Raw genomic sequence first — 13900 nt, 5'->3', positions numbered from 1 at the left:
GAGTTAAACTATCTCTCTCACTCTCACTGCCCCACTCTAGTAAGCGGCCCGGTAAACTTTTGACCAGAGCCAACTGCGCGACTAATACCTTAACTTCAACCTAGAAGTTCTTGCCCAGATCGGTTCTTTCTTGCTTTTGTTTCTGGGATGCCCCTGATAATTTTAAGCATAAAATGAAAAAAATCGGTTGGGCCGTTTTTAAAAAAACTGATTTTTAACATTTTTGAAAGAGGTTAATCAACATATTTTCCTTAAAATAAGTGCAAATAATCGCCACATCTATTTGAGTCATTAAAAATGATATCAGAAAATAGGTCCTAGGTACTGAGTATCTTGAAGTAACTTTATACCAGAAAATTTAATTAAAAACTGTGAAAAACGGGTAAAAATGGAGTTTTTTGAATATTGCTATAGAAGAATTAAAGAGTATAAAATTTTGAAGAAAAAAAATAGAGTACTTTATCATTAAATCTTCCGGATTTATGACCTTCTAAAGTCAGATTTTATCAAAACCTATCGCGAAAAAAGTTTTTATTTTAGCTTTTGAAAAATAGAAAGTGTTTTGTTTATCTAACGCAATATAAATTACTGAAAATAAATTGATGTAGACAAAATCCTGAGTAAATCCGTCGTTGAACTATCATTCTATCTCTAATAGGATCGGAGCTAAGATTTCTTTAAAATGGCCCTTTTTTGGAATTCTTTTTTAAATAATTTTTTTTTAAATTGTTACATTTTGCAGGATGTTAATTGTAAAAATGCTCTTATCATATGGTTTTATGTTATATTTTAAGGAAATAAAAGCCCAATTAAATTTTTAAATTTCCAAACTTAAAACCTTAAAATAACAATACAGAAAGTTGATTTTAGAAAATTTGTAATAGACATCAAATTCATGACTCTAAACGTGTTAATAAAATAAATGTAATGAATGTAATTTAAAATATAAAAACATCAACCGATATCAATACCAATTTCATAAAAAATTAAGCAATATTGAAAAAAACTAATTTAAAATTTGGTCGAAAATCAAAAATATGATTTTGGCTTAAAAAATCGGAAGCACTTTATTTTTCTTTGTTTTCTTCAAAATTTTATACTCTTTAATTCTTCTATAGGTCATTTTGGGTGTATATGTACTGGGAGAGAGCAATATTCAAAAAACTCCATTTTTTATTCAAGCCTGGCAAAAACAATCCTGCAAATCCTAGTCAAATTGACTAGGATTTTAGTAATTTTGCCTATTTCCATAATGCACACGCGTCTGCTTCTGTTCTGACAGTGTTTACCTCTATATCTTTCGCGTCATTTATCGTGATTTCGTAAAACGATTTTTTATCATTACTCGCGTCTATTTTTTATACATAAAATGGAGTTCTTACATAGATCAAAATTGCTGGTTTCTCGGAACCTCTGGAAATATAGATAGTCCATGTTTTAGAAAGTAAACTATTTAATTATATTAGTCAATTCTTTCAGACTTTTTTGGTTAGGTTTTAATATAAATCGTCGAAATTTTTACGCACGTGGTGACAACATTTTTACTATTTTAATCGCGCAGTGTGTTTGAAAATTTACCTTTGCAATAATTTGTGTATTTAAATTTATTTTCATTTGAATGTCATAAATAATTAAAAATAAATAGTTTTTGACAAGTGTATAAAATTGTGTACTCGAAATGTATAAAACATCATCTGATTAAGTATTGTATTTTGACTAGAAAATCTAGTGTCTATTAAAAAATTAAAATACCAAGTCGTGTTTAGTGTAGTGGTTATCGTTCCGGGTTTCAAAGTGCGTATTCGTTAGGTTCAGGTGTTCGCGTCCCCCCTGCGTCAAATATTTATTTCATAAGTTTAAATTAATTCCAAGGTATATAAATGCAAAGTAAAATATGAATATGTTAATAAAATAATTAATTATTTTTTTAATTATATTTACTTTTTCTCTTTTATTGGATAATAAAAATTTGATTAAGAATTTCAAATAATTATGATACACAGTGTAAATCTAATATTATTCTCCTAGTCAATTTGACTATTTTTTCCTGATTACATCGACTAATTTTCCTGGTCACTTTAACTATGCTTGAATTTTATTACTTTGACTAGGATTCTATAGTGGGTTCCTCTCGTAACTAGGAAACCTAGTCAATTCCTGGTATACGGGTCCTAGGCATTTTTTTCGGTGTATATATCTTTTTCTTCAATTGGCCTATATGAATCCAATTGTTAGTTTCACTTAAAATCCATTTGTTTATGTTTGGGATGAAACACCCTTATTTATGTGGTAAAATTTGTTTATAACAATTTTAAAAAGAAAATACGACTTGGGAGTTTTTGGAGTCACTGATTACGAATCTGAAGTCAGATTTTTAAAATTCAAAATGGCAGATCCAATATGTCGGACGACATTTTTAAAATTTCATTAGATTCACTTGAAATTTGTTACTCGGATGTTTTTATGGTCGCTGAAAACGAATATGGCGTCAGTTTTTAAAAATTCGAAATGTCGGATTCAATATTTGCAAACGCCAAATTGGATCCGCCATTTTGAATTTTCAAAAACTAACAACGGATTCGTAATCAGCGACCCCGAAAACCCCCGAGTAACGATTTTCAAGCGAATCCGATCAATTTTTAAAAAAGTCATGCGTCATATTAGATCCGCCATTTTGAATTTTCAAAATCTGACATCATATTCGTCATCAGCGACCCCAAAAACCCCCGAGTAACAAATTTCAAGTAAATCTAATGAAATTTTAAAAATGTCGTCTGCCATATTGGATCCGCCATTTTGAATTTTCAAAATCTGACATCATATTCGTCATCAGCGACCCCGAAAACCTCTGAGTAACAAATTTCAAGTAAATTTAATGAATTTTTAAACAATTTGTCTCAGCCACCCAGAGTGCTGACATTGCATACCTATATATAGTTTAAACTAATTTTTTATTTATTTATAACAAACAAAAAAAATTTTTTTAAGAAATTGCTTTTATTTACCATAAATATTGTAGATCTGAAGCGCTGAGATGAAATTTTAATATTTACGTGAGTAAAATGAAAAAATGTGTAGTCGTGGGTACCCGGGTATGAACACAAGGGTTAAACAATTGGAAATTAAAAACAAAAAAACAGGTATATCTTTTTTTTCATTTGCCTATGAATCCAATTGTTAGTTTTTTAATACAATGACTGGTTTCTTCATGGGACTTAATGGGTTAAAATTGCGATTTTATTTTGTTTCGACCACCCTAGTGCAAAGCCTGTCAGACATTCACTTTATGTGCATTAATTTCGTTTATGATTTTAACTGTTTAATAGAGATACTTTGAATTAATTCTACTAATAAAAAGGTGTATTCTATATAAAAACTTAATGGTTTAAAAATACGTATATTAAAATAGAAAATTGTTTTATCAATTATAAATGCATTTTCAACGCAACCATGTGCGGTCAGTTGATGGGATAAGGATTTTTACTGTTGAATGAACAGCGCGTCACCCTCGCCCCACGTGGTGTGCAGTGGGGTCCTCCCCGGCTTATCTGGTGACTTTATGTATATTACGATATGCTGAAGCAGAAACGCGAGTAGTTCACCGTTGGCCAACAAGTTGACGGGACGCAAGAGTCAGCGAAGCAGTACCGCGTCAGCTGGTATCTCGTGGCTTTCTCATTCCTTGACAAAGCCATACAGACACCTGCAGTTACCTACAGTTTGCTCTCAACCACCGGAGACTCAATATCTTCAGAGAGATTTCATTTCTTTTCAATAGTATCTTTCATCGATGATCGTTAAATCGTTAAAAAAAAGTTTTGAAGAAAAGTGCAAAATGCTCGCAAAAATGTGTAGTTAAAAAATTATTGAGTGTTACCATTCAACAAGTGTTTTAAACGTGAATTATAAAATCCTTTCATTTTTTTTATACCACGTGATATACAAAAAAAATAAAGGGGAAAAATGATTTGTTTGCCCTGGTCCCTTTTTTTGATTATCTCATTGATGCTGAAGACATCTCAAGCCGTACTCACTGGTTCCATAACAGGTACGGAACATTTTCTATAATTTTCTTCTTCTGCGAAATTCAACCTCAGGATTATGAATAAACTCAACTTGACAACATTTTTATTTATGGTATTCTAGTTTTTTCCGTAAGCCAGCTTCTATGTGGCAAGAACTTGGTTTACTGCTATAAACAAACAGCCTTGTACCTTTTAAATTTAATTTTAAATTTCAACTTTAAAAACACTCGCGAATTATCTTCAAATTTTATTTTCCTTCAAAGATTTACAATTTTTTCTTTTATACCAAATTATAAAGCTTAGAAAAGTCTTTAAAAATATTTTTTTTAAATTTGGGGTACTTTTTAAGAAAACTTAAAAAGACTTCTCAAAAAAATATCAGTTTAGACTTTTCTTCTTAGTTGTCGCATTATAAATAATGACAAGAGTTGAATAACATCAATAATGTAATTTTATACTTTGAAATAGGTTTTACAATGTATCTCAAAAGGAAATTTAACCTTATTCAAGTGAATTTTTTTATTGTAATTTATTGTATCGAAAAAAGTACTAGAATAAGTATTAAATTAAGGACTAAGAAGAAGTTTTATTTTTTTCTTCTACTTTCTTCTTTACTTTATATGTATTTTTATTACCTTTGAGTTTAAAGATTTTAGCTATACAGACAGTGGTTAAAGCTTTACTTTCTTTGTCGAGTTTTCGATTCCTGACTTATTCCTTTATTGAATTTAGGGGTCATTCACAAACTATGCGTCATAGTCCTGAAGAAAGGGAGCTGAAGTCAGCTGTTTGTGATGAATTGTAGAAAAAAACATATGTAGCAGAAGGTGACGTTAGAAAGTTAGCTTCATAGTATTCATCTACTGAAACCTACTATTTACTATTTTTTTACAATTTGCCACTATTTGGACACTTCTATAGATTTGTCACACAGAAAGCTATTGAAAACACAATTTTCATAAAATTCAATGTTTAAAATGTTGAAAATTAATTATTTAAAATTTTTAAAAAGTTTAACAAAATTGGTTGATAGAATTTATTTATTTAAATGTATAAACGGGTATAAAAAGTCCTTTACAAATAATACTAAGTATTGTATAATGTAATAAGTATTAATTCACTTAGTTTTAAAAATTTTTATAAATTGTTTAGAAGAATTTAATTAATTTCAGCACAATTTATAGCATGTCCCGTTTATAATGGTAAATAAATAAATAAATAAATAAATTTTAATTAAATTCCTCGTACGAACTTAAACTTTCTTCAAAACAATATTGAATTTACATTTTTGCAAATTTATTTATTTTTTTGATTATTTTCATTTATTAGTTTCAAAAATAATAAAATTTTCAGAGGAATTCAATTATTTAAAACACAATTTGCATAATATTTTTCGAAAAAATCAATTATTACTTAAAAAGATTTAAAAAAATAATTATTAAATAAAAAAAATATTAAAAAAAAATAAATAAAATAATAAAATAATAAAATAATAAAATAATAAAATAAAATAATAATAATAATAATAATAATAATAATAATAATAATAATAATAATAATAATAATAATAATAATAATAATAATAAAAAATAATAATCAAATTATTTGCAAGAATTCAATTATTTTCATAAATAATAAAACACATTGCAGGATTTCATTAGTTTTAATACAGTTTTAAGTTTTAACTGAATTCTTCAAAAAAATACACTTATTCTTTGAAATTTTAATAATATTCCTTCAAAAGAATTCAATTATTTTAAAAATTTTTTGATAGAATTTGTTTATTAGAAGTTAATAATTATTTTCAGTACATTTTTTAAACAATTTCTTTGAAAGAATTTAATTATTTTCAAAAATTTTAATAAAATTCTTCGTAACAATTCAATTATTTTAAAAATTTTTGATAAAGTTTTTTATAAAAATTAAATTTTAAGAAATATTCAATTATTCAATTAATAATTCACTTTTCTATTTAAATATTTAAATTCTCTTAAAACTTTTTAATAAGAACTGATTTAAAATTGAATTTCAGTTAAAATTTTAGATAATAATTGAATATTAGATGCGTTATAGTTGGGACACTGTTAACTTAAAAGAATCAAATTGCAACGAATTGATACAAAAAATGTGGACCAAATCTAAAATTGATCCTAATTTCTGGCATCAATTTGATCCACTTTAGTATAAATTTGATACTTTCAATAAGATAACTGGATTTTTTGAAATAATCAAATTTCAAAATATTCTTAAACTGAAATCTTTGAAAATTTTATTTGTTGTAAAAATGTAATAATATTTTAATTTTTCTTTTGAAATAAAATAATTAAAGTTTCTAATAATTTTATTTAAAAATTTCAATAAAAGAGACTGGATTTTGAAAGAATTACAGTTGTAACTTTTAGAAATTGTTATATATTTGAAAAATGCTTTAGATTAAAATCATCTAATCTTTAATTCATGTGGAAAAATAAATTGTCATTTAAAAATTCATTTGAAAAGAATTATTTAATTTTTGGGTGAATATAATTTATTTTAGAAATCATGAAAAGTTGAGTTAAAATGCACGTTTTGTGATGTCCTGCCATAATATTTTGCTAATTTTGAAAGCTTATTTCAGATATCGCAGAATATTCTAATAAATTAATAAACTAAAACTTTAATGTGAATTTCAATATATTCAGGTAATTATTTATCGAAGTTTATCGATTCAAATTTTAATCGACTCTCAATTATATTTATCTAAACCCTTGACATTTACATTTTATTTGATTTCAATTGATTTTTAATCAAATTCGAATTTCATTAATCTATATATTTTATCGAAATTTTAATTATTTCCTATTTTAATTAGTTAATTAAATGTAAACGAAATCAGTTTCAAATTAGATCTATCAAAAATGTATCCAAATTGTAATATTGGTTTTATATTTAATTCAAAGAAACCTTTATTAATGTTAATTTTCAATTATTTTATTCTTCATAAATTTGAAAATTCAATTGCTTCAAAAAATAAGTTCAACCAATATTTAATTGGTTCATATTCTGAATAATCGAAAATTATAATATTTAGCAAAATTTTAATCATCTACATTTAATTTAACTTTAATTTCAATCAAATATTACAATTTTTACGATACCTGAAATATTTTATTTTCCAAAAATTAATAATTACTTTTTCATAGAATAAAAATTTGTGATTTTATTTTAAGAGAAATAGTTTTAAAATTAACTTGAAAAACTTAGATATTAATTAAAGTTAATTTTTTGAGGTTATTGTGCGCCGGTTAAAATTTTAATCGCTTTAACGTTATGATACCTTAGCTAACTGGATTTGCTATTAAATGGATAGTAATTATTGTTATAGCTATAATACAACCAATAATTATATTTCGTAGCTAATTTTTTTTCTCTGAAAGGTAATTATTAACAGACAATAACTAAGAATTATCTATCCATACAATAGCAAACATTTTTTTTCCTGTTAAATTAAAACTTTTTTTCTAATAATTTCTTGGGTTTTTATATACTTCAGTTTGATTGTAGATTTTCCTTTATAAGAGTTTCACTTTTAACCTGATATGCAAAAGTTTTCGAAAAGAAAAATCATGAACATATTTTATATTTAGTTGCAAGTTAGGTATGAAAGGAAACAGTCCTTGGGAAAGAACTTGGTGTTGCTCCCCTTCCTTCTTTTCTGATGATTCTCTGGCTCTTTTGCCTCGTGACCTTTTTCTTTCACACTCTATATATGCACGCTTTGTAAGGGCCAATTTTCTCATAAAACTTATTTTCAAGAGATATATGCCAAGAGTTGGTATTTGTTTTAGTAAATTTGGTCCATTTCGGACAATTTATGTACATATAATAATAAATAGAGTCTGAAGGGAAAAATGAAATGTAGCTCTAGTGAGAATTCTATGATATTTAAAAAAACAAGAACTTTCATCAAAAAAATAAGAAAAGTTAACAATACAACACAAATGAATTATGCTTTAAATTAAAAGTATTATTAAATTGAAAATTAATAATGCAATTAATCTTTCACCAGCTGTCTGAGAGCATACATTATTTTAGATTTTAATTAAACCAGACATTAAAATTCAATGAGTATCCATCACTGAAGATTTCCACATAAATTATTTAATTATATTCATTTCGAATAATGCGTTTCAAGACTCTTTCATTCATTGTTTTGCAAATTAATGATTTAATGTTAATATTTTTAACTGTGTGTTATAACTTTTTTATGTATGCATAAATCGTTAAATATTATTATTCTGGTCATAACATATAATATCTCACATTTAAAAACTCATTTTAAAAAAACTTAACCGTTGTCATTAAGTAATAGTATACATAACTTTTTTTGACCCGTTTATATGCAATATGTAAAACAAATATATTTAGATACAATTTTACTCGTATAAGACTATAGCTCATAATTTGATCTCATTAAATAAATGTAATTTTTAAGTGGACACCCTTTTTGGTAAAGCAATGAATCGTATATTTTCTAAAACATATTAACTAATTTTTTTTTATGTTTTCAAAAAAAGCTTCAACAAAAGAATTTTATGCTAAAAAAAGTAGAGTTTCCAATAATTTATTAAAATCAGAATTACTTCAAAAATAATAAAGATTCTTTAAAGTTCTTGGCCTTGTTTTAAATGTAATTTTACATCAAATAAAAATATCATATTGCCAGGGCTCGGATTGTGCGACTTTTTCGACTTTTTTGTGAAAAAATGCGACTAATCGACTTTTTCAAGATGTTTTTTTTTAAGTAAAATGCGACTAATTGACTTTTTTCACATCTTTCAATTACTTTTCGACTTAAATTTTAAATAGCAGAAATATTTTTTGGAGACAATATTGTTCACAAAATCATTCTTCTCTTTGGGGAAAAAAACATAACATATTCCCGTTTCTTAATATTTTTTTAGGAAATTCTCAATTTTCATAACGAAATAATTTACAAATTAATTAATTTTTCAAATTTTTCGAAAACATCAATAATTTCTATTTTAAATAAATATTTAATTTTAATTATTTTTTTATAGGAATTAAGAATTTTAAAACATGCAAATTCAAACCTTTTTGAAATTAAACAACTTATAAAAAATTGTTATTAAACATGTTTTATAATAATTAAAGATGACCGAGTGATAAAATCATTATTTTATATTATAAGACTTTATAAAAAAAATTTTTTTAAATTATTTTTTATGAAAATAATTGAATTATTGCGAAGAAATTTATAAAAGATTAGTAAATAATTGAATTACTAAGAAGAATTTTCTTACATTTGAAGATAATTAAATTTTGCAGAGAATTTTATCAGAACTTTTTAAAATAATTAAATTTTCAGGATGAATTTTATTATTTATAAAGATAATTGAAATTTCGACAAGAATTTTATTAAAATTCATGCAAATAATTGAATTTCAAAGAAGAATTTTATTATTTATAAAGATAATTGAAATTTCGACAAGAATTTTATTAAAATTCATGAAAATAATTGAATTTCAAAGAAGAATTTTATTATTATTTATAAAGATAATTGTAATTTTAAACAGTTTTTAAAAAAATGTTTAAAGTAAATTGAGTTTTGCAGAAGAATATTGACATTTATACAGATAATTGATATTTGGACGATAATTTTTTTAAAAAATTTGAAAATAATTGAATTTCTGCGAAGAATTTTATTAGTTTTGAAAATAATTGAATTTCTAGGATGAATTTTATTATTTATAAAGATAATTGAAATTTTGGCAAAAATTTTATTAAAATTTTTTAAAATAATTGCATTTTGGTGAAGAATTTTATTATTTATTTAAAAGTAATTGACATTTTTGAAGAGAATTTTTAAAAAAATGTTAAAAATACCTAATTAAAATTTTGCTAAGAATTTTATTAAAATTGTATTCCGGATTGTTTGAAATTAAAGTATGTGTTGTCGAGAAATGTGATTTTTTTACCATTTTTACAATTTCGTGTTTCTTTTTTGTTGTTTTTCTAAAATTTCATGCGACTTTTCTGGAGAATTGGAGAAAGTTGTTAAATTTAGATCTACAAAAAAAAAGTATAAAAAGGTACCCAAAATGAAAAAAAATTTTGTAAACTAGTGTTATTTATGAAAATAATAGAATTTTGCAATGAATTTTATTAAAATTTCTGATAATAATTGAATTTTGTCGAAGAATTTTGCTATTTATAACTAATTAAAATATTGACAATTTTTTTTTGGATCTTATGAAAATAATTGAAGTTCTGCCAAGAATTTTATTAATTTTGAAAATACATAATTGAATTCTTGTGATGAATATTGTTATTTATAAAAATAATTGAATTTTACAATAAATTTTATAAAAATTCCTGAATATAATTGAATTTTGGCGAAGAATTTTGTTATTTATAAAGATAATTAAAATGTTTAGAATTTTAAAAAAAATTTTGAAAAATAATTGAATTTCAATATTTATTAAGATAGTTGAATTCTTTCAAATAATTATTGGGTTAAAATTTTTAAAATTGAAACTACTTTCAATAGAATTGAAATTAAAGTTTTTCAAAAAAAATACTTTCAGTAAATGATTTATAAGTAATAACTTTATGGCAGTTCTTCAATAAAATGAAGTTATTTAAAATAAATTGAGGTGCTGTATGCTATAAGGTGTTACGCGCCATGTTAAGTGAATGGCGCGTAACTCATTATAGCATCCAGCCCCTCAATTATTGTCAGAAATAGAAAAAATTGAAATTTTTTTTTAGAATTCGTGGTAATTTTATAGTTTATAAGCTAAACAAAAAGACACAAAAATTAAAAATTTTCTTATAAATTTCTTTTAATTCTAAATTTTAATAAATAGTTGAGTGATTGACGGTAAGGAAATAAAACTAAGAAAAATTGAATGAGACGGAAAAAAAATTTTTTACATAAAAAATATTTTTTTATTTTGTAATTCTAACTATGCGGGTTCATCATCTTCATTTAAGCAGTTGTTTAAGTTCGAGTTTAAGTTCGTGTTAATTTTAATTGTACGTAGTTGAATATTGTTTGCTCAAAATGCTGTGAACATAATTTATAGCATACATCTGCTTTAGACTCACAATCAGCTTTATAATATAGTACATATAAAACAAGTGAAATTGCAAAAAGGATAAATTGTAAAAGGGTTTGTTCAAAAAGGAAAAAAATTATTGTTAATAATGATTTATTTTAGTTTTAAATAATTTTAATTTTATGAATTAATTAAATTAATTAGCTTTGTTGTAAAAATCTCCAAATAATTGTAAAAGTTTTTAATTGTCTTAAATGTCTAATAATTTATATTAAAATTAACCATTTAATTCAAATGGTTTAGAAAATATATTTTTATATGTTTTAAAAATGACATTTTCAAAAACCCTTAATGTTTACAAATTTGTTATATAACTTTTACAAAATCCCTAAAAGTTTTACTCTGAAAATGTGCTATTTTGGCTCTTATCTTAAATTACAAAGCATAAAGGTGTGGGTTAATTTGACCTAGTATCACTAAGTTAAACTTACTTTCCACTTAAGAAATAATCAGACCTGATAGGTTTATTTTCTTCAATGACATAGAAGTAACACTAAAGTCCAAATAAAGCATTAAATGTTTGAAAATATTGCAAAAATTTTGTAACTAATTTTCAAGATAATCTCATAAAATTTTAAAAGGAAATAAAAAAAATTTAATCACTGCAAATTGATATACATATTTTATGTCCTAATATAAAATATATTCTTGGAAATTAGAATTCGATTCACAGAAGGGAAGCAAATGACGTAAGCAAAAATAGTTTTATGTCATTTATTATTATTGTTGGGGAAGTGAGGGGATGTTCGATAACTTATTGATTTCTTCAATAATATATGGACATATACGAAGAAAATAGTATCAGTACTTTTAGTAAATATTCTTATTTTTTAGGGAAAAAATACTAGAAATTTGTAACTATTTCGTGTCTGTTAGTAATTAAAATTAAATTATAAATAATAATAATTATAGTCAGTTTCAAAAATTGGTAGACTTTTTCAATTCAATTATAGTAGAGTGAAAAGTGAATCGACAAAAAACGACAACTCCGCCAATGTGATGTATAAAAAAGTTCATAAAGGAAATGTTTAAAAAAAAGGGAAAAAAAATTTTTTTTTAAATTAAAAAGTAAATTTTATATGCTTAGTAGCAAACTGTAATAAATATCTTGATGAAGAGAATGCTATACATACTTTTCAAATAAATATTCAGTAATCAAATAATATCGTTTCATTTTTTATAATGTGCTTCTAGTTTTCCAATTCTCGTATTATTGGTGTTGTTGTACAACAAAGTTTTGATTACTTTATTCATTGTGGAGTTTGAACTTATAAAACTGTTCTACATTCGAGATATTGTATTCAATTTATGAAACTTCTATTCCACATACCTATAATCACTTTTAGAAAAATTGTTGTTCAAGACATTAATCGATTATTTCAAAGTTCTAATTAAATACATATATAGGGTAAGTCCGAGGGAGACTATAAATAAATTTCGTGGCTATAAATAAATGTAAACAATAAATTATTGGAAAAGAATGATAAAGTAAGGTGTAATTCTTCTTTATTTTTTCGCATGGTTCTAAATTTGATGCATGGTTTCTAAATTCAGGTTTGGACGAAAATCTCTTTAGTATGAATTGATTTACTAAAATAAATTAAATTCCTTCTATATAGTAATATAGCGATACACTTAGAATTCAATGAAAATTTTTTCTTTTGATAATTGTTTTTTTTAATATAAGAAGCCCTTTAAAAAAATTGCAAGATTATCCATGTCGGAGTATTAAGAAATAAACAATTCGCAAAAAAAAAATTGCTTCTGAAGCGAGAAAATAATAATTTAGTTGAAAATTCGGAATATTTGAAAAATTCACGACAAAAAACATTAAAAATCACTGATTTCCTTGCCATAGATCCTTTTACAATTTTTTTAAATGGCTTCTTACATTAAAATAAATAATTAGTTAAAGAAAAAAATTGCTTATGAGGTGAGGAAATAATAAAAAAAAATCAATCCTTGTAAAAAAATCAAAATTGCTGATTTCCCCGACTTGGATCTTTTGAAATTTTTTAAAAGGCTTCTAACATTAAAATAAATAATTAGCAAAAGAAAAAATTGTCATTGAATAAAGGTAGATAACATCAGTTTCGTAAAATGCTACTAAAATGTTGAAAATCTTTTTAAATAACTTTATTTTTCAAGAACTATCATAAAATTATGACTTATAATTATTATTTAATGAATAATTTTTACATTTTCATAAATATCAGATTGATAGAAGAATTTTAGTTAAACATACTAAAAAAGAATGAATTTTGGAAAAGTTACAAATGATTACAGAAATTTAATTATTTTCAAAAATTATAAAAATTCTTCGCTAAATTTCAATTATTTTCAAAAATTTTTTTAAAATTCTCCAAAATTTCAATTATCTATATAAATAATAAAATTCTTAACATCAAAATTCAATTATTTTTAAAAATTTTAATAAAATTCTTGCTAAAATTTCATAGGAATTCAATTATTTACAAATTTTTTAAATAAATTTCTTCAAAATAATTCAATTATTTTCATAAGTAATAAAATTTTCACAGGAATTCAATTATTCAAAATACAAAATTTCATGAAATTTTTCTAATAATATCAATTATTTAAGAAGATTTTTATGAAATTTGTCGCAAGAATTCAATTTTTTTTTAAATTTAACAAAGTTCTTTTCAAGTATTCAATTATGTTTATAAATAATAAAATTCTTCACCGAAATTCAATTATTTTTATAAACTTACAATTAAAATTCGTTGCAAGAAT

The 13900-nt window shown here is 23.8% G+C and overlaps 1 protein-coding gene across 1 annotated transcript in view; it reads left to right on the top strand.

Annotated features, from left to right (window-relative positions):
- The first annotated feature begins 3578 nt into the window (after nucleotides 1-3578).
- LOC122500017 overlaps nucleotides 3579-13900 on the top strand; it is a 55077-nt gene continuing 44755 nt past the window's right edge. The window contains exon 1 of the mRNA XM_043608691.1: nucleotides 3579-4048. Coding sequence (XP_043464626.1) covers nucleotides 3964-4048 — 85 coding nt within the window. The 5' untranslated portion in view covers nucleotides 3579-3963. The remainder of the gene's footprint in view (nucleotides 4049-13900) is intronic.

Source organism: Leptopilina heterotoma, unplaced genomic scaffold (assembly GCF_015476425.1).
Source record: "Leptopilina heterotoma isolate Lh14 unplaced genomic scaffold, ASM1547642v1 Lhet_180, whole genome shotgun sequence".
NCBI classification, from domain to species: domain Eukaryota; kingdom Metazoa; phylum Arthropoda; class Insecta; order Hymenoptera; family Figitidae; genus Leptopilina; species Leptopilina heterotoma.
This window is presented reverse-complemented; position numbering and strand designations above follow the sequence as displayed.